Raw genomic sequence first — 24,631 nt, forward strand, 5'->3', positions numbered from 1 at the left:
AAAGAGAGAAAATAAACATATGAGTAACAGCAACAGAAAAGTCCGGAGGTTGCAGGAGAAGCACAGGCTGGAGAGGGTATGATTAAATGAAACCTTCACATTATGAGCTTTTTCTTCTGTATTGAATTTCTCACCTAAACATTGAATTAAATAAAGAACCATTCCCATTTAGTTGCAAATTTATGAAGAATGACTATATATCAGGATATATTTTTTCATAAATGCACATATAATGTTCTAACAAGTCAATATCAAATGTTGATTTTATACTATTTTATTTAAACAAAATCACTAATTTTGGTATTTGACCTGAGGCATTTATTAATTATATAGATTTATTAATTATAACTTAAGTCAATAAAATACCTATATTTAAAAATAAAAAAGTTAAAAATCTGGTGAATTTACTCCAGTTTGATGGTATAATCTTTCAGGAAGTACTACAGCAAGAAACCAAGATCAAAGAACAATTGTTTGTAAAAGAGAAATCAGAGAGAATAAAAGAGACAAAAAAGTATATTTATTTATTTTTTCTAATGTTAATGCTATGTGCTACGTAAATTAACCCATTAAATATTAAAAATTGTTCACTCAGTATAATTAGAAAATGGATAAAAACCCAAAAATTGAAAAGGTCTATATTAGAGCAAATTATATTAGAAGCTGTAACAAACAACTCTAAAATCCCAATGGCGTCACACAATAAAAAATGATATCTTGCTGACAGGAGTGTCCAGTGCAGGTCAACAGGTTTACTGTCTTCCAAGTACTTATTCAGGGATCCAAACTTCTTCATTGCTGGAGATGCACCGTCTTCACTTTAAGACTTCAGGTCCACAGCAGTGTCTTCTGTTGATAAATTGGGGAAGGGAAAGAATGTGCAGGGAGTATACTTGGTTTTTACTGATTAGGAAAGTAGCTGGCACATTACTTTCTCTCCCATTCCATTGTCCAGAACTAGTCATGTGACTCAACTTAGATTAATTCTTACTTCTCACAAAAGTGAGAGAAAATTATCATAAATGCTGCTTAAATTTTATGACCCACCTCCATTAATGCTATGTGATATTTTAATTATTGTCAAATTCAGGGGAAGATTGAGTGACTGTCAGGTGCTCCCACAAGGTTACATGGCCTTGGTCTTCAGCCTTTGGTTTCAGCAACTGAAGGTTCAGCCTTCAGGTTCATACATAATCAGCTAAGGTCAGATCAGACTGCAGATTTATGAGTGATGCCTAGCAAATACCATATGAGGCTTAAAATATGAACAAGAAAGCCCATTAATGAGTTTCTAATGTGAGTAGTCATTCCCCAGTAATGATAATGCTCACTTTCCCTATCCAGAACTGCTCTTTCTCAGAATAAAAAAGGTGCCTAAAACGCTAAGTTATTCAGAAGAATTTTATTTGGCTGAGTACAGAATCAGAATTAAGGAAGTGAAGCAGTCCTGTGGCAGGACAGATTAGATTCAAATCATAGTCTTAACTGCTTAGAAGCTGTGTGACCTCAGGCAATTTCCTTAGCTCTTCCACCTCTCATCTTCCACTTACAAATTCACCAAATGTGCACATATTGCACCTCTACATAGACTTGTTCTGAGAGTGATATTAGAATCAATGGAAAGAGTTTCTCTGATATAGTGAGTATTCAATCTATGCCAATTATTTTCAGCTAACTCATGATGAGATCAAGTGAAATCCCTTTTCTCCAAGTCAGAGATGATCTCTTTAGTGATTACATTGTTTATGTTGAACAAATTTAACATTTCTCTTCAACAAACAATGTCAGCCACAACAACAAACTCTTTCCCTAAATTGAATTTCCATAGGCTGCCATCTTCTTCAGATTACTTTTTCTTTCTTTAAGTGCATTATCATCACTAAGAGTCAGGAGTCATGAAGCTGTGCCCAAGGGCTTGCGAGAGATGATTTCTTCTCATTGTGTGTTTTTAAGATCAGTTTTGCATCATGAAAACAACTTAAAGTTATTTAATTTCTTGAGTTGAGAACCTCACTGTGATTCTTTCCTTGACCCTGTTTTACATGCTAAAATCTGTATTTTTCTATTCTAATAAAAACAATTATATCTTTATTTTTCAATAAATATCAATAAGTCAACTAGGATCTCAGTGCATATATACTTTTACTTTCTCTTTCCTTAAGGATTTATCATGCTGGCCTAATTTCCAAATTGTACATACAAGCAAAAAAAAAGATTAATAAAAAATTTCTCATCTCTGCCTAAGTTGTGTGTTAAGTGAAAATTGCAGGAGGTGTAGCTGAGGTAAAGAGGGTAGGAAAAACAATAAGGGGAATCTTGGTATCAGGACTAGTTGATCTCTTAGGGTTAACAGGTACTCAGCAGGACGGTAACATTCTGCAAACCTAGGGAGCACCATTCCCACAGAATGCCAAGTGAGCAGTGCCTCTCAGAATTGTGCAATGGAGCGACTCTGCTTCTAGGCATATAACTTCACCTTTCCCTCAAACATAGACCATACCTAACCAATATCCTTGGATCAGCAGTAGATTCATAACCAGTTTCATTTAATGAAGTCAAAGCACACTGCCTTTAGATTCCCTTCACAATATGTTTGCACCGACAATGAAGGTCCACTGACAGACATGGAGATGTCTGAGCCATAATTAATCTCTTTTCATACCTGCTCTCTCATGCACTTAAGTTAAAATATTTCATTACTCTGATATCCAAAGCACCCATTAAAGTATCAAAAAATTGTCATTATTTACCTGTATGGACTCAACAATACTTACCAGCCTAACTGCTAGACATAATGGGGTAGGAGCTGGGAATATAATGATGAAAAACAACCACCATAAAATATATATTTACCCTTGTGGGGATATATAAATCTATAGTAATTTTTTAACCTTTATTGTTGAGACTATTACAGGTGTTCCTCTTATTTTTCCCCCTTTGCCCCCCACCCGATTCCTGCCTCAGGCCCTCACCACCCTGTTGTCTGTGTCCATAGGCAATGCATGTATGCATATCAGTTCTTTGGTTAATCTCTTCCAGCCCCCCCCCCATTAATCAAATATTCACATATACAACATAAAACTCTGTATCAGTTATCTTGTGTTGTGTAACAAATAATCCCCGAATTTTTGTGTCTTAAAACTATTTACTTAGCTCACTCTTCTGTAGTTAGCAATCTGTGCTGCACTATGCTTCTAGTTTGCAATGGGCTGACTCATGTACCTGAAACCCATTGCTAAGGTCCTTTAGTTTGGCCAGACTATGCTGTCCTCAGCTCATATGGCTTTTCTCTGCTCTGTATGCTCTTTTATCTTCCAATAGCTGGCCCAAATTTGTTCACATGATGACTGGGCGGCATTGCTAGGGAGAAGATCTGGAGAACCCTCAAAGCTGACAAACATCAATACATTCTGTTTACTAAAACAAATCAGAAGGCCAGGCTAAATTCAAGGGATGAGAAACTAGCACTTACTTTTTGATTGCAGGGGTTGAAAAAAATTATATTGCAAAGGGGTATGAATCTAAAGAAGGAATAATTGCAACAATTTAAAAAAATCTTTCACAAATGCAATGGTCAATGTGCCAAAAAGAAGTACACAATGCTTGGATGACCAATGAGCACATTTGTCTAAGTCAGGAAATCATGAGTAAATCCCCTGAGAATGTAAGATTTGAACTGGATATGGGGGCTAAATAAATAGTTAATTATAAGAAAATTTTGGGAAGTGTTTGATATACTTATTACCTTGAATGTGGTGATGGTCTATCATAGATGTTTGCATATGTTCAAACTCATCTAATTGTATACAGTAAGTATGTAAAGCTATCAGTTAACCTTCAATAAAGTTGTTAAAAATAAAATAATATAATATTTTTTTAAAAGATGGGAAGTGGAGGGAGCTCCAAGCAGGAAGATCAGTGCATGCAAATGCCCTATAGAGGAAGGATCATGGAGAGTATACAAAGCTCAAGATGGTCAGTGCCACAGAAAAGCACAGGTACTATGAGACTGAGGAAGGGGGCACTAGAAGGGACAAACCATGAGGATCTTATAAGTAAAAGGATTTTGACTTTATTCTAAAAGTAATAGCCCCCGGTCAGGCGTGGCTCAGCGGTTGAGTGTCAACCTGGGATCCAGGCGATAGGGGTCCGATTCCTGGTCAGGGCACATGCCCAGGTTGAGGGCTTGATCAATGACTCTCTCATCATTGATGTTTCTCTCTCTCTCTCCCTCTCCTTTCCTCTATCTGAGATCAATAAAGATATATTTTAAAAATAAATAAAAAATAAAAGTAATAGCAAACACTTCCATGGCACTTACTAAGTATCTGACATTATTCTAAGTATTTTATGTGTATTAACATTTTCATCTTAACACAGCTCTACTATTTATACCAGGATTTTACAAATAGAGAAACTGAGGATCAGGAAGGTCTCACAGCTTGACTAGAGTCAAATCATCTAGTCTGAATCCTTTCTCTTAACCACTATGTTACAGTGCTTCTGCAGGGCCATTGTTCTTATGGTTATTGAGAACAATAAAAAACCATTAAAGGGCTTTAAGCATGGGTTGATGCTAGTAGTTTTGTCTTTTTCAGAGTTTGTTCTCACTTCAGGGTGACTGTATCCTGAAGGAGAGCCCAGCTTCCTGTAAGTGGACCTCTGCTCTGTTCCAGGCAAGAAAGGATAGTAACATAGATTATGGTGATGGTTGTAGACAGAGAGAAAGAATAATGATATCAGTAGATGTTTAGAAAATAATATTGACAAGTTAAATGGACAGTTGATTATAACAAGTATAATGCTTGGCATTGACTTGGTTGATTAAATAATTACAAAGAGAAGCAAACTTTCCATTGTTTACGAATTCAGTTTTTCACTCAGTGACATTTTCATTCATACATGAAGGTAGGAATTAAATCTGAGTAACTTGAATTCTTTCTTAGCATTCTTTCCATCACACATATATTACAGTTTTATTAAGTTCCTCATTGGAAACTTAGCTGCAGATTAAGTGGTAAAGTCAAAAAATATCAAAATAGCAAAATATAAACTGCATTATGTTTTATTAATTCAAACACAAGGCTTAATGATAGCAGATGGTTGTGATCATCCTAAACAGGTATGATCAGAAGGCTCAACAAGAAGTCTGTACTGGAGGCACTCTATGGCAAGGAGGCAATTGGGAGAAAATGTGACTGCTGTTTCTGAACACACTATTTTTTCATATTTTTATTCTGAAATTAAGGCAAATAAATTAAGTAGACACCATGGTGTAATGTAGTTGTATAAATCACTGAGATGAGCTTTTTGCTAAGGGACAAATGGATTTGGTAAAAATTATTTTTAACCCAATGTTGTCATTTAAAGTGGCACTGAGTACTTCCACAGAAAGATTCTTCTGTGGACAGCTCTGCTGACTGTGAGCGAATGACAGTCTCAACTCTATTGTTATTATTAATAACAATATATATATTACCAGTAAAAGTCTAAGTACACATAACCTGGTACAAAAAATGTGACATTTATTTTCCACTGAGGGTCCTCATTTCTCAGGGAGCAGAAACTTTGAGACACTTCAGGATCATTTAAGCCCCCTTTACCCTAAGAAATATTGAGGTGTTGAATTGCTTTCTTAGGGTCAAGGCTGTGCATGGTATGGAGACTGAGGCAGGCCTAAGGACACTTCTTGACACTATTGTCTTTGCAGGCTGACATGGACCTCACTCAGGAGGTTAGACCTCACTCTATCCATGCCACTCTCTGTGGACTAAGCATTTGTCATCTCTGGTATAGACAGACTCTTTCATGGACATGAAATGTACACCTAAGCACAGTCTATCAGGACATAAATTATCTACAGATCTAAGACCAGGTAAACAAGAGAATAGAAATAGACAACTTTCTGCAAATCAAGCAACTCAAACATGTACCTTGCTGATAGAAGGTCATGAAGATATTCGAGTACAGTAATGACTAAGCTCAAGGTCATATGTAGGAGTGACCCTTTATATAGTATTTTTAAACTTTAGGGAAATATAATGAACAAATTAAAAAGTCAATTCATTAGGAAGCAAGTCAGAGTAAAATAGGAGGTGTAAAAGAAGAATGGAGCCCGGCCGGCATGGCTCAGCAGTTGAGTATTGACCTATGATCCAGGAGATCTCATTTGGATTCTGGGTCAGGGCACATGCCTGGGTTGCTGGCTTGGTCCCCACAGAGGGTGTGCAGGAGGCAGCTGATCAATGACTCTATTATTGATGTTTCCATCTCCCTCTCCCTCTCCTTTCCTCTCTCCCTGAAATCAATAAAAATATATTTTTAAAAAAGAATGGAGAAAAACTAAGAAAAAATGGATATTTATATCAGAAGCTCAGCTATATATTTGAGTTTGTATGTTACCAATTGTAGCTTAAGAAAAAGAAGCAGGGATGTTTTCTGGCCATTTGTGTTTATTCCTAAATTTAAGTTTCTGCAGCTTAAGCATAAAAGTCTGCCACAAGGAGAGCCAGGTGGTCATGTCTCCCCGGCCTCATTTCTTTGCCTGCATCTCCTCACAACTTCATATCACATTATGAAAATTGGTAAGAGAGGAAAAAAAGACAGAAAGCCTGAATCACTTCTGTTCAGTAGTGACAATAAATGTGCCTGCAATGCAAAAGGCTCTCCAGGCACAATACTTTGAAGTTACAGTTCTGCTATTTTGCTGAACCGAAAAGACATTCCTTCTCTTTGGTCTTAAAAAGTTGTTCAGCATTCCCATTTTAATAGCAAGTAAGCATGAACAAAACAGCTTCTAATAAACACAAAAGCTGTTTCGCCTCATTATAGTGGATGACAAGTGAGATCTTGCAGCTTCACATCAAATCAGTGGAAAAACAATTATCCGTAAAAAATATGTGCAAACATTTTTCCTCTAAAGCCAAAGATTCAAGGCAACGTGTCTGGAATGTGTTTCTCCCTTTAGGCTGCCTCCATTCCATGAAACATCTGTCTCAGTTTCCGCTCTTCCTGGCGCCTCCTTTTGGTCTCCCTGCCTATCTATTCCTGCTGAACCTGCCCCATTCTGACCCTGCAGATGGAGCCCGTATGTCTCTCTGCTTAAGCAAGTGTGCCCAGTCTTCTCAGGTGAAGATTGATGGCCACGATATCTTCATGTACGGCTTCCTAATGCCCCGAATGCAGTAGGATTTGTTCTGGTTTGACGCCATGCTCAAAATGCATTAAAGTAAGCATTAGTACATGCATAGATTCTTGTCAGCAAAATCTCTAAAATTCAGCATCGAGCTGTGGATTGCATGTATTTTGGACAAGGAAACTTTTTGTATTGTATTCAACAAATACTTGTTGATCGTATATTATGCTACAGCCTTGAGGTGTAAAGATACACCACATAGCTGAGAGTGTTCTGTCCAGTTGGCTTGGAGAGGCCGTGTCGGAAGGGTGGGGAGGGAGAGACCCTGCAGCAGTCCAGAGGGAGACACAGTTCAGAAATGTGCCCTGACAAGAGAAACTTTAGGGGTTTTTAAAGGCTCATTTTTATTTGTTAAGCAATGTATTCAAATTTATCAAAAGTGACATTAAGTAAGTGTATCTTTAAAATGATATTGTTATCTAAAACATTTATTTAAAATATCCAGAAAGCCTGGCCGGGCATGGCTCGGTGGCTGAGCATCGACCTAGGATCCAGGCAATTGGGGTTTGGTTCCCCGAGTTGCGGGCTCGATCAATGACTCTCTCATCATTGATGTTTCAATCTCTCTCTCTCTCTCCTTTCCTCTCTCTGAAATCAATAAAGATATATTTAAAATAAATAAATAAAAGAAAATATCCAGAAAATATCTGGCCTAATTATGTACGTACATACTTCACATACAAAAGTAATAGCTTCCATATCATTTTGACATCAAATAAGTTAGAAGGTATTTTTTTGTTGTGGTGGTTTTTTGGTTTTTTGCTTGTTTAATGAAAGCAAATAAAGAAGGCTGAAAAGGACCAAGAGGCCTTATCAGTCTGATAAAGAGAAAATCTGGGATTTCTGGGGATGCTGTGAAGCACCCAGGCCCCAGTGGGTGGGTCTGGCATGTTGCCAACCAATTGTTTTGAACAAATTTCCTGCCCAAGGTCACAAGATCAGGGAGCAAGGCATTTATTAATAAAAGGATTAGACATTGAGACAAGGAAAGGGAGTTGAGAGTAAGGAGTTATTCTAAATGAAAACAGTGATCTGAGATGCAATAACATTACTTAAAATAGGCATGCAAGAACAGAAAAGCAAGTGTAATCTAAAATACATTCCCTGAAAAGTTATTTGGATATTTTTTTAAATGCCTCTTATTGTCAAAACTCTCAAAAAGGTTGATTTTAACATTCCCAAATATTGCTGATAATACTTGTTATTCAAAGTAATATTGAAAATATATGGGAAATGGCATATCATCATCAAATCATATAGTCTGCATATATTGCATTTTAGTAGAAAGAAGAGCTTTTGGTAGAATACAATTGGAAGAAGTATAAGTTGTTGCAAAGAAACAGAATATTTGAATTCAGAGAGCCAAGAGTTAAAAGGACTAAAACGTACATGGCAATTTTTTATTGGTTATTATCTTCGAGGGGAGTAGAGGTAGGGTGACAGGGTGTAGGGGACTCTACACTTCTGGGTTAATCTGAATCACAATTATACATTCTATGTATTTACAAAACAATAAATTAGGTTTTTTAAAACTTATGAAATGAACAAACATATAAAGATGTTTAAAAATGCAAGAACCCCATCCCCCCCCCAAAAAATGGCATTGGAGAAGATTTGATAAGAAAAACTAATTAAAAACAATAGCTGTAGCTGTAGCTGGAACCATACCTGCTCTCCCAGGCAGGCAGACCAGTCAGTGTTGAACTTCAGAACACGAGCGCCCTCTCGTGGCAAACATGAGTATAGTTGAAATTTGATTCACTGCCACAGGGTGATCCAGGTTGCCTGATAGAATTCTGCTTCTTTTTCAGATTGAAATAGCGACAATGATGCCTTCAGGGAACAGAGAGCTCCTCACCCCACCCCCACAGCCAGAGGAGGCTGAAGAGGAAGAGGAGGAGGAGTCTACCCCCAGACTAATTGATGGTTCTTCCCCCCAGGAGCCTGAATTCACCAGGGTTCTGGGCCCACACACCAGTGAAGGTCAGGTCCATCAGTGTGGAACTGCAATTAAGTCCATTTGGTCATCCCTCTAAACTGCCAAGCTCCAAGTCCACAGGGAAGCCACATGACCCAAGGAGAAAGTTTTGCAATAGGCTAGGTTTGAAGCAGGAGATACACATGTATTTTATATTCAAATAAAAAATAGTTTTAATGATTCATCTTGGGCATGATGGAAACTTTCAAATAACCAAAGAGTTGGAGTGAAAACATTTGTCTGACATCATTACTCAAAACTTTTGTGGTTGATGGAATACATTTTTAGAACAAAGGATACCCTAGTAGCAAAGTCAGACTCTTTGTCTGAGAGGTCAGGCCACAGCAGGTCGGGTGATAAGGTTATTGTTGATGAATGACAATGGTGATGGTGATAATAATAATATTTTACATTGACTGAACACATAATATCTGTGGGCCATAATGCTCAGCACTTCACATTCTCTCATTTGAGTATTACAAACTCCCTGTGAAGGGGTTAGCATTAACCTTTCCATTACTACTGAGGTAAATAGCTCTAAAAGGGTGGGGACTTGCCAGAGATCACTTAGCCATTCGTGTCACTGCTGGGTTTGAAGCTCGCCTGCTCTGATTCTTATTTGTGGAAAGTGGGCTTCTTCTCACTCAGTCCTAGGAGGTGGCAGAGAGAGGAAAGTGGTCCGTTACACTGAGTTCCATCTTGTATGGCTTAAAGGTGATCTCAACTAGAGCACTTTGTTAGAGAAGGAATTACTGGTGCTAAACGTGACTCTATAATTTGTCTGTATTTCTTGTTAGAATTTATCAGTGTCATCCTTGGAGTTAGTGGGGTCACACCAAAATACTTTCTCTGTCTCTCTCTGTCTCTGTCTCTCTCTGTCTCTCTCTCTCACACACACACACACACACCCACACACACACGGACACGGACAATGGCCTAGGGGGAGGGGTATAGAAAAATGAGTGGAATTTCCACTACAAAGATTTAGTCGTTACCAAGTATCTTTGTACTCCAAGCTCTGGAGATACAAAATTTACCTTAAAATGATTACTCTTCTCACAACTATTTCTGCCGAGAACAGGGAGACAGACATGGAAACAGATTTAGAGGCTATAAAGTGTTACAGGTGATATGAGAAAAGTCTGTAAAGAAAATACTGAGAGTAAAAGAGAGAAGAGAGCATTCAAACTGGCTTTGCAACCTGCTGGATATAGTAGTCTTGAGCAAGGCATTCAATGTTTTGGGTTTTTGGGCTCAGATTTCCTCATCTGAAAAGTGGGATGATAAATAATAGATCTGACTTCATAGAGTTTGTAAGGATTAAATCAATGAATTTAGTAACAAGCCCATAGGAAACATAATAAATGCTGATTCTCATTATTTTATTTTTGATAGAAGAGTTTATCTTTTGTTCACTTTCAACAAATTTTCCAGGGTGCACTGACGTGTCATTAACCACAGGCACTATGTTGCACAGCAGAGCTCTCGAACTTACTCATTTTCCATAGCGGAAACCTTACGCCTATTGAACAACAAACATCCATCCCCCCTCTCCCCTGCCCCTGGTAACCACCAATCTACTCTCTGATTCTATGAGTTTTTAACTAAAAGTTGTCTTTTGTAACAAGCTGCTTAGATTCCAGTCACTGAACTGTTTTATGTACACTCTTTGAAGAGTCTCAGCAACACTATGCAGTAGGTATTGTTATTTCTGCTTTGTTAATAAGAAAACTGGCATCCCAAGACACTGTGAAAGTTGTCCACGGTCCTGGGGGTGGCACACACCTGTGCTGGGATGCAAACAGAGACTGCCAACCCCTAAGTCTTTCAGGAATACATCATATTCTCTCCACATGGCTAACTTTCTGTGGAACAGTAGGACACTCCACAGACAGAACCAGGACAATGTACACACAATGACAAGGAAATGTAAGTACCCAGGAGAAAGCCCTCAAAGTAGGGAAATTAAAGATCCTTAGAATATTACTTATGTTTAAGTAATTTCAGATTCTTCAGAAGTTGATGGATCTGGCATGATGACTTATAGTTAGGTATTTTAGCGGAGCCAGGAACAGCAGAAAAGCATAATGCCCAATTTTTTAGTCAAAATTATGGCTCCATAATGTCAGTTTTGAGAAAATATTAAAAAATCTATGACTTTTCCAGAACTATTTTGTCTCTAAAGTAGGTTGAGTATAATAAAGTTAAAATTTTAATTCACATTTTAATTTCAAGAGAAAAAGCATCACCAAAAATTCTAAATTTTAAAATTAAATTTAAATCTTATAAATTCATCAAAGTTATAGTTTGGAAACATTTATAACATTAAAAATCAAAATATCATATTTCAAATTATTAATACAAATTTCTAAAAATAATATTCTGAAGCCATATAAAGTAAGCTTCAGTTATGAATGGAAAAACTAGAATTAAATTATTAACTGATGTGAATATATAATTACTCAAAGAAATTACTGTTAAATTAAAACAGCCATGAATATATAGAAGGAAAAAAAGCCTTACTTTTAAAAATTACGATAAATGGCAAATATTCATTTATATTGATTGGGGAAATCAGTACGTATTAAATATTTTACAGAGCCCCCTTAAATCTTTCTTTTAGATTTCCCATTCCTAAAATAGTTTTTATTCCTGAAGTTGTTATTGTAAATGATTTTCCTGTGTGGTGATAGCAACAAGACCTTAGTAAGCGCCTTGCTAGTTCTTTTTTGTAGGGCCAGTTGCAATGCTTAGCACGTGTTTATTAAAGTACAGAATTGTTAGAATTAAGCTAAACAGAAAAAACACTGCTGAGTATGGCATCAATAAAAAATATGTAAGATCTCTGAGTGAATGTTGTCCCCACTTGTCCGCAATCCAGTCCCCCTAGAAATTTGTTCCTTGGGAAACCAGGGCTCAGAGGCAGCCAGAGGGAGACAAGCCAGGAGCTGGGCCAGTCGCCTTCCGAGGTCCCCTTCTGTCTTCAACGCCTCCTCCTTTGGGTCCTCGCAAACCTTCTGCCTGAGCCAGTATCCCTCATTACACACAACACGAATCCGCCTCGTACAGCCCCCGCCACCTCTCCTCCCTGCCTTCTCGGTCAGATGCCCACAGCCTTGCCTCTGCTGCGGCTGTTTCCTCACCTCCCGCCTTCCCCCAGTGACTGTCTCCTGGCTTCCCGCCTCCCCACGCTGGAGCTCCTGCTGAGGCCTCCTGCAGCCACCGCAGGAGCGAACCCTAAAGGCCTTGTAAATCCTTAATTTGCCTGACACCTCGGCAGCCTTGGTCATTTTCTATTCCTGTTCTTTCAAACTCTTTCTCCGTTTGGCCTCCATAGTATTGTCCTTGCTTCCCTGTCTTCCTTGGACGCGTATTGCCCTCTACAAGGCCACCAAGCAGGGAGTGAAGGAGGGATGGGGGGGGGGGGTGCAGGCGTATGTGTGATAGATGGAGAAAAAAGATGAATATGTTGAGATATAACCCAGCCTAGCAAATATCTTTTGGATCTGTTGCCTTTTCTGTCGTGATTAACCTGGCGACCATCATCTTTTATCTAGACAAGTCTTCTCCACTCCTCCCATTGGCCCTCCCTCGACTCCCACCACACCTTCCAGCAGAGCGATATCTTAACATGCAAACCTGACAATGCCATTGCCCTGCCCATCCTTAAGATAGGAATAAAATCTCTAACAAGCCTATCAGGCCTTTTCTGTTGTATCCTACACATTCCAATGCTCTCTACGCTGTAGTGGCATGGACCATCTTTTAGTCCCTCTAAAGTGAAGGAACTGGGCACCAGCCTAACCAATTCCTTCTCTTCTTGCAGATTTCAACTCAGTTACCACCTTCTCAGAGAACCATTACTCTCAAACTGGATTTTATGCTCATGTGACATTTTATAACATTTACCACAGTCATCATTTCATATATTTGTGTGATTAACATGTATCTTGCATAGCAGATCATAAAATAGAAAGACTCTGTCTCTTTATACTCACCACTGTTTCACCAGCTAGCATGATGCCATTTACATAAAAGGATTAAAAAATACATGCTGAGTGAATTAATATTAGTGATTATAGCCCTATATTTTTCTTGAAGCAGATTTGGTTTCAGTGGGGTATTTAATTATTGAACCAAAGACCTAATAAAACATTGCATGTGATGCTTTAAATTTATAAAAACCACAATATTAATGTTCGCATTTGAAGATAGAATTTCTAAGTATAAAAGCAACAACTGTGCAGTATCCACTCAGTAATTTAAAATAAAATTTTAAAACATTAAAAAAAATTTACTAATTACTGAGTCAGTTTAATTGGTATATTTGACTAGCATTACATTTACAGAAAACTGTGTAAGAAAATATGAAATCTGGAAGTAATCTAAGTGCCCATCAGTAGATGAATAGATAAAAAAATTGTGGTATATTTACACAATGGGATACTACGAAGCCATAAAAAAAAAAAATCTCTTACCCTTGGAGGGACCTGGAAAGTATTATGCTAAGTAAAATAAGCCAGTCAGAGAAAGACAAGTATCACATGATCTCACTGATATGTGGAATCTAATGAACAAAATAAACTAATGAACAAAGTAGATCCAGAGACATTGAAGCAGGCAACACACTGACATATTTCAGAGGGAAGGGGGAGGGAGGTGGAAAGAGATTAACCAAAGAACTTATGTGCATATATGCAGAGCCCATGGACAGACAATAATGTGGGGAAGGCCTAGGGGGAGAGTGGGAGTGGGGCGGAGGAGGTCAATGGGCGAAAAAGAAGGGACATTGCAATACTTTCAACAATAAAGATAAAGTTAAAAAAAAAGAAAATATGAAATATAACAGGATTGTGTGAATGAGACTCTCATCTTGTTTAAGAAACATCGCTAATCACATTGTTAGAAATTGCTTTTGTTACTGAAGTATAATTATTTGCCTCTATCTTTTTAGATTTCCCAACTTGCCTTCTGTGTACCTGTATAAGTACCACTGTATACTGTGATGACCATGAACTTGATGCTATTCCTCCACTGCCCAAGAACACTGCTTATTTCTATTCCCGCTTTAACAGAATTAAAAAGATCAACAGAAATGACTTTGCAAGCCTAAGTATGGATAACAGCACTAATGGCCTTCTCTCCTTCACAGACTTCCTGAAGTATTTTGCACTGTAAAATGTTGGTTCTGAAGATGAGAGCTGATAATAACATATGACTCCTAAATCAATTATTTTTTTCTTATTTAACCATTTAAAGATTTGCTTTAATTATGATAAAAAAATGATGAATAATTAAAGGTCATCATGAACCTATATAGTTGTTGATATTTTCAACTAAATAAAAATCATAAATAACTTTATTTTATCGGCAACAACTTATTATCATGTTATGACATTAAGAGTAAAATGTCACGGTCATATATTTATGAGAATTTTTTTCTTTGAAGAGACTTCCATTAAAGCACAATTACTTTATGATTGAAGAATGCAGGCCTACATTGTGACATTATAATTGCTGCCAACATAGAAGAATTTTTGTACTTGTCTTCATAAGGTGTTTTAATCACTTCAAATTTCTTTTTAATGCCTTTTTATTTTAATACTAACGTATCTTTGACTAGTAGAAAATCCAACAATCTGTCATCCCCGAGGAAAACATTTTAATAGTAAAATCCAGGTATAGTTTATTTAGATTATCAGGAAAAGACCAGTTATTTTAAATATAATGTGCCAGTTTATTTGCTAAAGCTATACTTTCTTATAATTGCAAAAATATGAGTAGTGTTTGGAGGAAACACATTGTTCTGAAGTACCTAGAAATAATTCTTTAACTAACTGGCCATTGCTAATTAAATTCCTGTTTATGTTTCCTTGTGTGTGGGAAATTTATATTCACATTTTATGTGCACTATGCATTTCACGAATAATTAACTACTTCCTTCACTTTTCCTTCTAGGTGATTTAAGGAAGATTGATCTGACATCAAATTTAATATCTGAGATTGATGAAGATGCATTCAAAAAGCTGCCTCAGCTCCGGGAGCTAGTCCTACGTGACAATAAAATACGGCAACTCCCCGAGTTGCCAAGCACTCTGACGTTCATTGATGTCAGCAACAACAGGCTTGGGAGGAAAGGCATAAAGCAAGAAGCATTTAAAGTGAGTTTTAAGTTCGGGCATAAAAGACTTTCACCTTCCCATCCCATTTTCGGTCAACGACTAGCCTTTTTATTTCTATAAAGGAATTCACTTGGATGAGACTTTTATCTCATAAAGTAAACTTTACAACACTACTTGTCATACTTTTGGGAAACGCTGTGCTCTGGTGCATTTTGAGGTTGGTCAGGCACCAAGAACGGAAAGCAGAAATGGACTGAGAAGTGGGTGGCTATCTGGAAACAGTGTCAGGCAGATAATTGATATTTACCAAAAGCTCCACTGGAGGAGAGCATTGCATGTGGTTAAAAGGCTAACTACTTTTACAGGATTTGATTGGTGCCTTGGGGAGAGAAGGCTTCTAAGTTATTTTATAAGAAGGATGGATTCAGTTAATCTTATGAATTTTGTGTTCTAAGTGAAGGAAGCAAGCTTGGGGCTAGAGAGACTTGCTTGGAATAACAGTGTAGAGTCTGAGAACACTAACCACTGGCTTTCTTACTCATTTTTACTCTGTTCAAGCTGCTCCTCTAAATACATAGTGAACAAAATAAATTAAAAATACTGTTTGAAAGGACATCACATTACTTCCTTGGTGGCTAGAGTGTCTTGTGAACCCATTAGCACTGGGCAATGGTGGAAGTTTTATCTACCAGCCATCCTGTAACACCACCTTGTTGGGAAAGAGAGTCAGGGCAGAGAGAAGTGTACTTTCTCCACTCATCTTTTGTTGGCACAAGTGCTGCTGAGTCACTCTGTGTCCTGTGGTATTTGGCTACAGTGGACCTGTTATTGTCTAAAAGTTTTCTGTCTTGCTAGGCTGTCCTTTCCCTGAAACTCAGGCTAGAAAGGTAAGCCTTTTGTTGGGGAGAAATTCTCATTTCTCCATCCCTATAACATGAAAGAAATTCTTCATCCCTATAATAGGCCTCACCAAAATCCTCAAAATTCTAGTGCAGAATAGAGAATGAGAAGTCAGTGACTTACTTAAATTGAGAAAGTTAAAGTGGATAAAGCAAGTTTCTTCCTAGAGCTTGAGAAACATGTTCCATTTTCATCAAGAGATATCTACTTGTCCTCAGTTCTTCCAAAAGTCATTTGAATTGTCTAGTAACTTAGAAAACTGATCTACCTTAACTTTACTGAATGAGACTTGGTCGGGCATGTGGTGTTTTATAAATAATTGCATGGGTAGGGAATGGAAAATACAACTGTGGCACCACTAATTTCTACTAAGTCCCTACATTTGAAATGTTTCCAGGATATGTATGACCTCCATCACCTCTACCTCACAGATAACAACTTGGACCACATCCCTCTGCCACTCCCAGAAAACTTACGGGCCCTTCATCTCCAGGTAGGCTTCTACTAGTAAAGTATGCCCCACAGCTCCATGACTGCAAGGTATATGCACATTCATGACCCTAATACTGATTTATTTGTAATAACGTTAGATTTTACTTTCATTCTTTGCCAAATAATAATGCATTTTTTGGCACACAAATTTTCTTTTGAAAAAAATTCAGAAGTTTTATCTGCTGAGGAAGTGTGTAAGGATTAGAAATGGAAGGGAAAAAGACAGAAAAAAGTCTCATTTGATGTCTAGTTTTCAGGGGGGGAAATGTCAATTTTAGCCATTTGAGTTTTAGCTTTAGGTTTTATCTGTTGAATTAAATCCAGTCCTAGGGCATTCTATCTGCTGAGCAATGACAGATTTCCCTCTTTCTGCATTAAGAAAATGCAGCTTTTTCAGATTTTAAATGCCACTAAGCTACATTTTATCTTTAAAGTAATGAATGAAAACACACTTTCAAAAATGCTATGATCTAATAATTTCTAAATATATTTCATTTAAATATACTAAAAATATGTTCAATTAAAACAAACATATTTGTTGCTAAAACAATGAGGATAAATTTTTTTGTTTGTTTTTGTTTCTTTGTTTTTTTATCTTTATTGTTGAAAATATTACAGATGTCCCCTTTTTCCCCCATTGATCCCCTCCACCCCTCATCCACCCCACCCCCAGGCCTTCCACAGATCAATGTCTGTGTCCATGGGTTATGCTTATAAACATATAAGTTCTTTGATTAATCTCTCCCCACCCTCACGCCCTCCCTGCCTTCCCTCTGAGGTCCCTCAGTCTGTTCCATGCTTCTATGTCTCTGGATCCATTTTGTTCATCAGTTTATTTTGTTCATTAGATTCCACATATGAGTGAGATCATGTGGTACTTGTCTTTCTCTGCCTGGCTTATTTCAGTTAGCATAATACTCTCCAGGTCCCTCCATGCTGTCCCAAAGGGTATGCGTTCTTTCTTTTATACAGCTGCATAGTATTCCATGGTGTACATGTTCCACAGCTTTTTTATCCACTCATCTACTGATGGGCACTTGGGCTCTTTCCAGATCTTAGCTTTTGTAAATTGTGTTGCTGTGAACAAAGGGGTGTGTAAGTTCTTTGTGATTGGTGTTTTGGTTTTCTTAGGATATATTCCTAGAAGTGGGATCACTGAGTCAAATGGCAGGCTAATTTTTAATTATTTGAGGAAACTCCATACTGTTTCCATAGTGTCTGCCCCAGTCTGCATTCCCACCAGCAGTGTACTAGGGTTCCCCTTTCTCCACACCCTCGCCAGCACTTGTTGGTTGATTTGTTGATGGAGCCATTCTGACAGGTGTGAAGTGATACCTCATTGTGGTTTTAATCTGCAAGAGAAACAAAGGAGAAAGTAAAACAGGATGGCATCAAAATAAAAAGCTTCTGCACAGCAAAAGAACCATCAACAAAATAAAAAAGGGAGCCCACTGCACGGGAGAACATATTTGCCAAGGACACATCTGATAAAGGGCCAATTATTCTCATTTCAGATATAACTTTTGGTCTTCAGCTATAATCAACTTTCTGTAATAATTTCATGTGTTTTGTGGAATAAATCTGTAGATAATACATCCATTGTGAGCTCAAAGAAACACTATCATAGTGTAATATTACAATCTTTTAAGGAGGTAATTTTGCTATGTAAGAGTAGGTCTCTGATTTCTATGTTTTCCCTGTGGATTCTGTAAATATTTACCCCTGTGTTGTTTCTTTTATTCTATTAATATAATCTCCATGCTTTCTTGGTGTCCTTTTATGTATATATGATTCTGAGTCTTAGATCCCTGTCCCTTTTGAAAGTTTTCCTAGTAGTATTTCCTTCATTACTTCCTTTCCATTCCTCATCCTGATTTGGATGGCTCTGTCTTGGTATCCCTTTTTCTGGGAGTGTTTTTTAATGTATATGACTGGAAGGAGGATTTTCAAAGACATCTTCAAGGAAATTTTATAATATGTTTTGTAATTATGAATTTAATTTTATTATTATTGTCTGTGATGATATTGACTCTATAAAGTGACCAGGTCTCTGATGTTATAGTTAAACACAATGTGTTTGTGTATACAATATATTTCTTTAAAAATAATTGTCTGCTCTGGCCAGGTAGCTCTGTTGGTTGGAGTGTCGTCCTGATGCACCAAGTTTGTAGGTTTGATACCTGGTCAGGGCACATACAAGAATCAACCAATGAATGCATAAATAAGTGGAACAACAAATTGATGTTTCTCTCTCTCCCTGTCCCCTTCCCTCCCCCTTCCTCTCTCTCTCTCTGAATCAATAATTTTTTTAAAAAATTTAAAAAATAAAATAAAAGTAATTGCTTTGGGGGCTTCCAGTCAAGATAATGGAATAGGTAAATACAGTATTCTCATCCTCTCACAACCACATCAAAATTACAACTAAAATATAGAACAACCATCATTCGGAAACACCTGAAATCTAACTGAACAGAAGTCCTATAACTAAGGATACACATATGAACCCACATCAAGACTGGTAGGAAGAGAGGAGATTCAGAATGAGCTGGTCCCACATCCATATGTCATGGTTAAAAATCAGGAGGGATATCTTGGCTGTGGAGGTTCCCCACTGAGGAGCAAGGGGTCCCAGCCCCACACCAGGCCCATCAGTGTTCCAGAGCTGAGAAGAGAAGTCTCCAAAACTTCTGGCTGTGAAAATCAGAGGGGATTGTGGCTGAATGAGACAAAGGGCTGCTAGAGTCCCAAGCATTTCTTATTTATTTATTTATTTATTTATTTATTTATTTATTTATTTGTTTGTTTTTAATGTTTTACTGATTTTAGAGAGAGAGGGAGAGAGAGAGGGAAACATCGATGTGAGAGAGAAACATTGATTGTTTGCCTCCCATACACACCCGAACAGGGAATTGAACCCGCAATCTGGGCATGTACCTTGATGGGGAATCAAACCCACAAACTTTTGGTGCCTGGGATGACACTCAACCAACTGAGTCATACCAGCCAGGGTCCAGGCAGTTCTTCTTAAAGGGTCCATGCACCAACTGGCTCACTGACCGACTCATTCACTCTGACTTCCAGCACGGGGGCAGCAGATCAAATGGCACCAAGAACATAGGGGAGGAACTGAATTGTTTGGCAACAAAGTGAGGGCTTGAGGGGCAGCTTTCTCCCAGACAGGACTGCTGGCAGAAGCTATTGTTCCTTGCTGAGCCTTCCCCTACAGAGCCAGCAGGCTGGTGTGGTATCTGAGTCTCCGAGAACTTTGCTAACACTGTTTGTCCCACCTTGGTGATTCATCGAGATCCCACCCCACCCAATTTACAGGCTCACCCAAGCCATTTCCAGTGGCTATTCCATACAAAACAGCCTGTCCTGGCTTATGCTGCAGACTTCCCTAAAATCTTTCAAACAAACAGCATCTGGACTCAGAGTGCCCTGTACTTCTTGCTAAGTGACTCCAGGGCTGGCACTAGCAGCAGCTGGCCTTGGTTTGCAGCTTTTCCTTTCCCGAGAGCCTCCAAGCCTAGCACCAGTGGAAGCCATCTGTATATTGTTTGGTAGCTCATGTTGGTGGCCCCCGGCAGGGTACAGGAGGCAGCTGACCTTGATCTGTACTTCCCAGGAGGCCCCAGAGCCAGTGCACCTGGTGAACAGCTTCAGACCACACTGAAGCATGACTCAACTATCTCCACAACAACACACTCAAGGAGTGGACTCAGTGAGCATCAGAGTCCCCCTGAATGAGTCCTGCTCCATGGGGTTATCTCTTGCATAACAAACCCTCCACAATGGTTTTGGCTAGTCTTGTAGCCATTCGACCTGAGGGTAAACACCTCCCATTGATGTGCCAACACCAATCAAGGTTCATCTACAAAAGGAGGGTATGTACAGTTTCCACACGGGCCACAGCTGGAGCTCCCAGCTTGGGTGACTGGGGATACTATGCCACCGAATCCCACAGAACACCTACTACATAAGAACATTCTACCAGACCAAGAAGCATAATGGGTCTACCTAATACATAGAAACAAACACAGGGATGCAGCCAAAATGAGGAGAAAAAGAAACATGTTCCAAATGAAATAAAAAGAGCAAACTCCAGAAAAGAAGTAAACAAAATAGAGACAGACAATCTACCAGATTCAGAGTTCAAAACACTGGATATAAGGAAGGTCAATGATCTCAGTGAGAACTTTAGCAAAGAGATAGGAAACATAAAATTGGAGATAGAAGCCATCAAAAAGAACCAGTCAGAAATAAAGACTACAATAACTAAAGTAAAAAATACATTAGAGGGAATCAATAGTAGATTAGATCAAGCAGAGGATCACATCAGTGAATTGGAGAGTAAGGTAGCAGAAAACACCCAATCCTAACAGCAAAAAGAAAAAAAAAAATCCAGAAAAATCAGGATATCTTAAGGGAACTCTGGAACAACTTCAAACATTCCAACATTTGCATCATAGGGGTACTGGAAGGAGAAGAGAGAAAGCAAGGAATTGAAAACCTATTTGAAAAAATAATGACAAAAAATTTTCCTATTCTCACAAAGGAAATAGACATACAAGCCCTGCAAGAGTGTCCCAAACAAGATAAACCCTAAGAGGCTCACACCAAGACACATCGTACACATCACGTCTACTTGGTTGTCTAAAATAAAAGAGACAGACAATCACAAGTGTTGTCTAGGATACAGGGAAAACTGGAACTCTCATACATTGTTGGTAGAAGTGTAAAATGGTGCAGCTACCTTGGAAAACAATTTGATAGTTCCTCAGAATGTTTAACATAGAGTTACAATATGACCCAGCATTTCAACTGGTATCTAGTGAAGAAAATTGAGCATATATCCACACAAAATTTGTACACAAATGTTCATTGAAGCATTATTTATGTGAGTCAAAGAGTGGAAACGTTTCAAATTCCCATTAACTCAGTAATGGATAAGTAAAGAGATGGTATATCCATAAAATGAAAAATAAACGAGCCATTTTTTAAAAAGCACTCATTCATACTACAACATGTATGAATCTTGAAAATGCAGTTCATAGTGAAAGATCCTAGTTACAAAAGGTGATATATTGTATGTGAAATGTCCAGATTAGAAAATTCATATAAACAGTAGTTTAGAAATTGCCAGGGTTAGAGATAGGGGGAAAGGAGGTTATTGCTAATATCTATGAGGTTTCTTTGGGGGATGTTTAAACTGTTCTGACATTAAATTGTGGAGATGTTTAGACAGATCTGAAAATATACTGAAAACCACTAGACTATACGCTTAAAAGGGGGGGATTTTATGGTTTGTGAAATATATTCCACAAAGCTGTATTTTATCATCACTCCAGGATATGTTTATGTTTTTATTGATTTGAGAGAGAGAGACAGAGAGAGAGAAACATCAATGTCAGAGAGAAACGTCGACCAATTACCTCCCATCTGCTCCCCAACTGGGGATCGAACCCACAACCTTTTGGTGTACAGATAATGCTCCCACCAACTGAGCTGGGCCTGCTCTCTCCCTGATATTTGCTCACTGTCTTTCTCACTTCACTTCAGCCATGTTGACTCTTCCTCATTCCTGAACATTCTCTGCTAATTGCTCAGAATTTGAAATTGGTGTTTTCCATGCCTGGGTTACTCTAACCTTGGGCTCTTTCAATGCCCGTGACTTCTTGCCATTCCGTTCTGAGCTCCGTTGCTATCCCTTAAGATAACTTTCCACAGCCATCATCCTTTCTTCATAGTCTTAATCTTTTTGGAAATAACTTTTTTTCCCTGTAAATTTGTTTTTTCTCTTCCTTATCTTATATTCCCAGTTATGAAGTATAAGCTCTAGAAGGGCAAGCACGTGTCTATTTTGTTAATCAATTTGTCCCATTGCCTGGAAAGTGCTTGATGTATAATAATCACATAGTGTGGATTTTGGATGAGAGAAGAAACAAAAAAATAAAAACGTGGTGAAGCAAAATGCACTGTTATTAATCAGTCCTAAGAATATGTTATATATTGTTTTATAATTTATTTTCACCTCTTTAGAATAACAACATTCTGGAGATGCACGAAGATACTTTCTGCGACATTAAAAACTTGACTTACATTCGTAAGGCACTAGAAGATATCCGATTGGACGGAAACCCCATCAATCTGAGCAAAACTCCTCAAGCATACATGTGCCTACCTCGTTTGCCGATTGGGAGCCTTGTCTAAATCAGACAATGATTAGCTTTATGATGCCTACTACAGCGAAGCAATTCTTACTGCTCTCTTCACAAACAAAACTCAGCATGATAATACTTTCACATTGTGTTCGGAAAGGTGATATTGTTACATAAAGTACAACTCAAAGTTTTAAAATATGATGGCAGTTAGGTAATCTTAGAAAACACCACACATCAGGAGTAAATCAAAAGGTGTACAGCTAGTGCAAAACTGAATGATAGAAAATATTTCCTAGATATTTCTATAAATCACATGTAATTTGCAAGTTTTAGGGATTCGTATTCTCTGTAACTTCAAATTAAGCATATAAGAAACAGAAATTTAAAATGAACACTTTAGGATTATTACCAAGATTTAGATGTTTTTAATTAAACTTTCCTATTTCTTTTTTTTCCCCCCACAAGCGCATGTTTCTATTTCCAAATCCATTGAGGAAAATAATAAAAGTATTTAAAAATTATAATGGTCTTGTGTGAAAACATTCATTATAATTACAATATGCAAATAACCATAGCAATTATGCACAGAGCTTCAGTTTTTTAATAATAATATTTTATCATCTTACAGACCTGTCAACTCATTTTAGACCTTTGCTAAACTGACTAGTTATTTTGGTGTATTTCTGTGCCTGTCAAAAAATTAAATATAAAAATGGAAAATATAGATGATGATATGATAACACACTAGGGAAGGAGTCAGAAATGCCTTCTGAAGAAAGTTGATCTTCCTGAAATGTGTGATCCTAATGCAGGAATATGGTTAAAAGCTGAAAGAAAACAAAGAATATACAATGAAAGGTGAATGCACTTCCAGCTGCAAAACCCACGTTCCACTTCCTACAAACAATTAGTCAATGGTTTCCTGCAGACCTTTATAATGTTTTCCATAAGAAACAAAAACTTTCATATAAGCAATTTCCCCTTTTTTACACAAATATACATGTTCATGTACTACATGTATACACCTGTCACCATTACGTACGTATCTATCCACGCAAACATGGATTTTTAAGTATGAAAGATAATCACTATTCTGAACCTTGCTTGTTTCACTTCAAAATATTTTTTAGTGATTATTTTCCTTAGCACATACAGTTCTACTGATTCTGCAAATCACTTATCAGCCTGTTACACAGATATACATTTTGTTTTTGTGTATTTACACTAAAATTGCAAAGAATTTCCTTGTGTGGATATAAATATATTTGTGCATATGTGAGAGTATATCTACAAATAAGTTCATAGAAGTGGAATTCTGGATCAAAGAGTATATTATTTTATTATTTATTTGTTTATTTATTTTTTTTAATCCTCACTTGAGGACATTTTTTCAATTGCTTTTCAGAGAGTGGAAGGGAGAGAGAGAAACAGATGTCAGGGAGACACATCAATTGGTTGCCTCCTGCATGTGTCCCGACCGGGGCTGGGATCGAGCCTGCAACCCAGGTACGTGCCCTTGGCTGGAATCAAACCTGGGGCCCTCAGTCCGCAGGCAGACACTCTATCCATTGAGCCAAGCCAGCTAGGGGGAAAGAGTATATTATTTTAAATTTTAATAAATGTTACTAAATTGCCCTGAAAAATGTCTAATCCGCTTGTATTTTCACCAACAGTCTGAGAGAATGCATGATTCTCTCCAACCTCGCTAAAATGGTTTAATATAAAACTTTTATCATTGCATAATTTATTTCTGAATTAATAAAGTAAAAAGTGAAACAGTTGG

General features: G+C 37.7%; 1 protein-coding gene across 1 annotated transcript in view; it reads left to right on the forward strand.

The window, feature by feature from the left end:
• EPYC (epiphycan) overlaps positions 1 to 23,359 on the forward strand; it is a 36,611-nt gene extending 13,252 nt beyond the window's left edge. The window contains exons 2-6 of the mRNA XM_016215215.2: positions 9,007 to 9,178; positions 14,128 to 14,286; positions 15,132 to 15,334; positions 16,593 to 16,688; positions 22,727 to 23,359. Of these exons, the coding sequence (XP_016070701.2) occupies positions 9,007 to 9,178; positions 14,128 to 14,286; positions 15,132 to 15,334; positions 16,593 to 16,688; positions 22,727 to 22,897 (801 nt within the window). The 3' untranslated portion in view covers positions 22,898 to 23,359. The remainder of the gene's footprint in view (positions 1 to 9,006; positions 9,179 to 14,127; positions 14,287 to 15,131; positions 15,335 to 16,592; positions 16,689 to 22,726) is intronic.
• Positions 23,360 to 24,631: the final 1,272 nt, after the last annotated feature.

Source organism: Miniopterus natalensis, chromosome 2 (assembly GCF_054644295.1).
Source record: "Miniopterus natalensis isolate mMinNat1 chromosome 2, mMinNat1.hap1, whole genome shotgun sequence".
Taxonomy (NCBI): Eukaryota; Metazoa; Chordata; class Mammalia; order Chiroptera; family Miniopteridae; genus Miniopterus; species Miniopterus natalensis.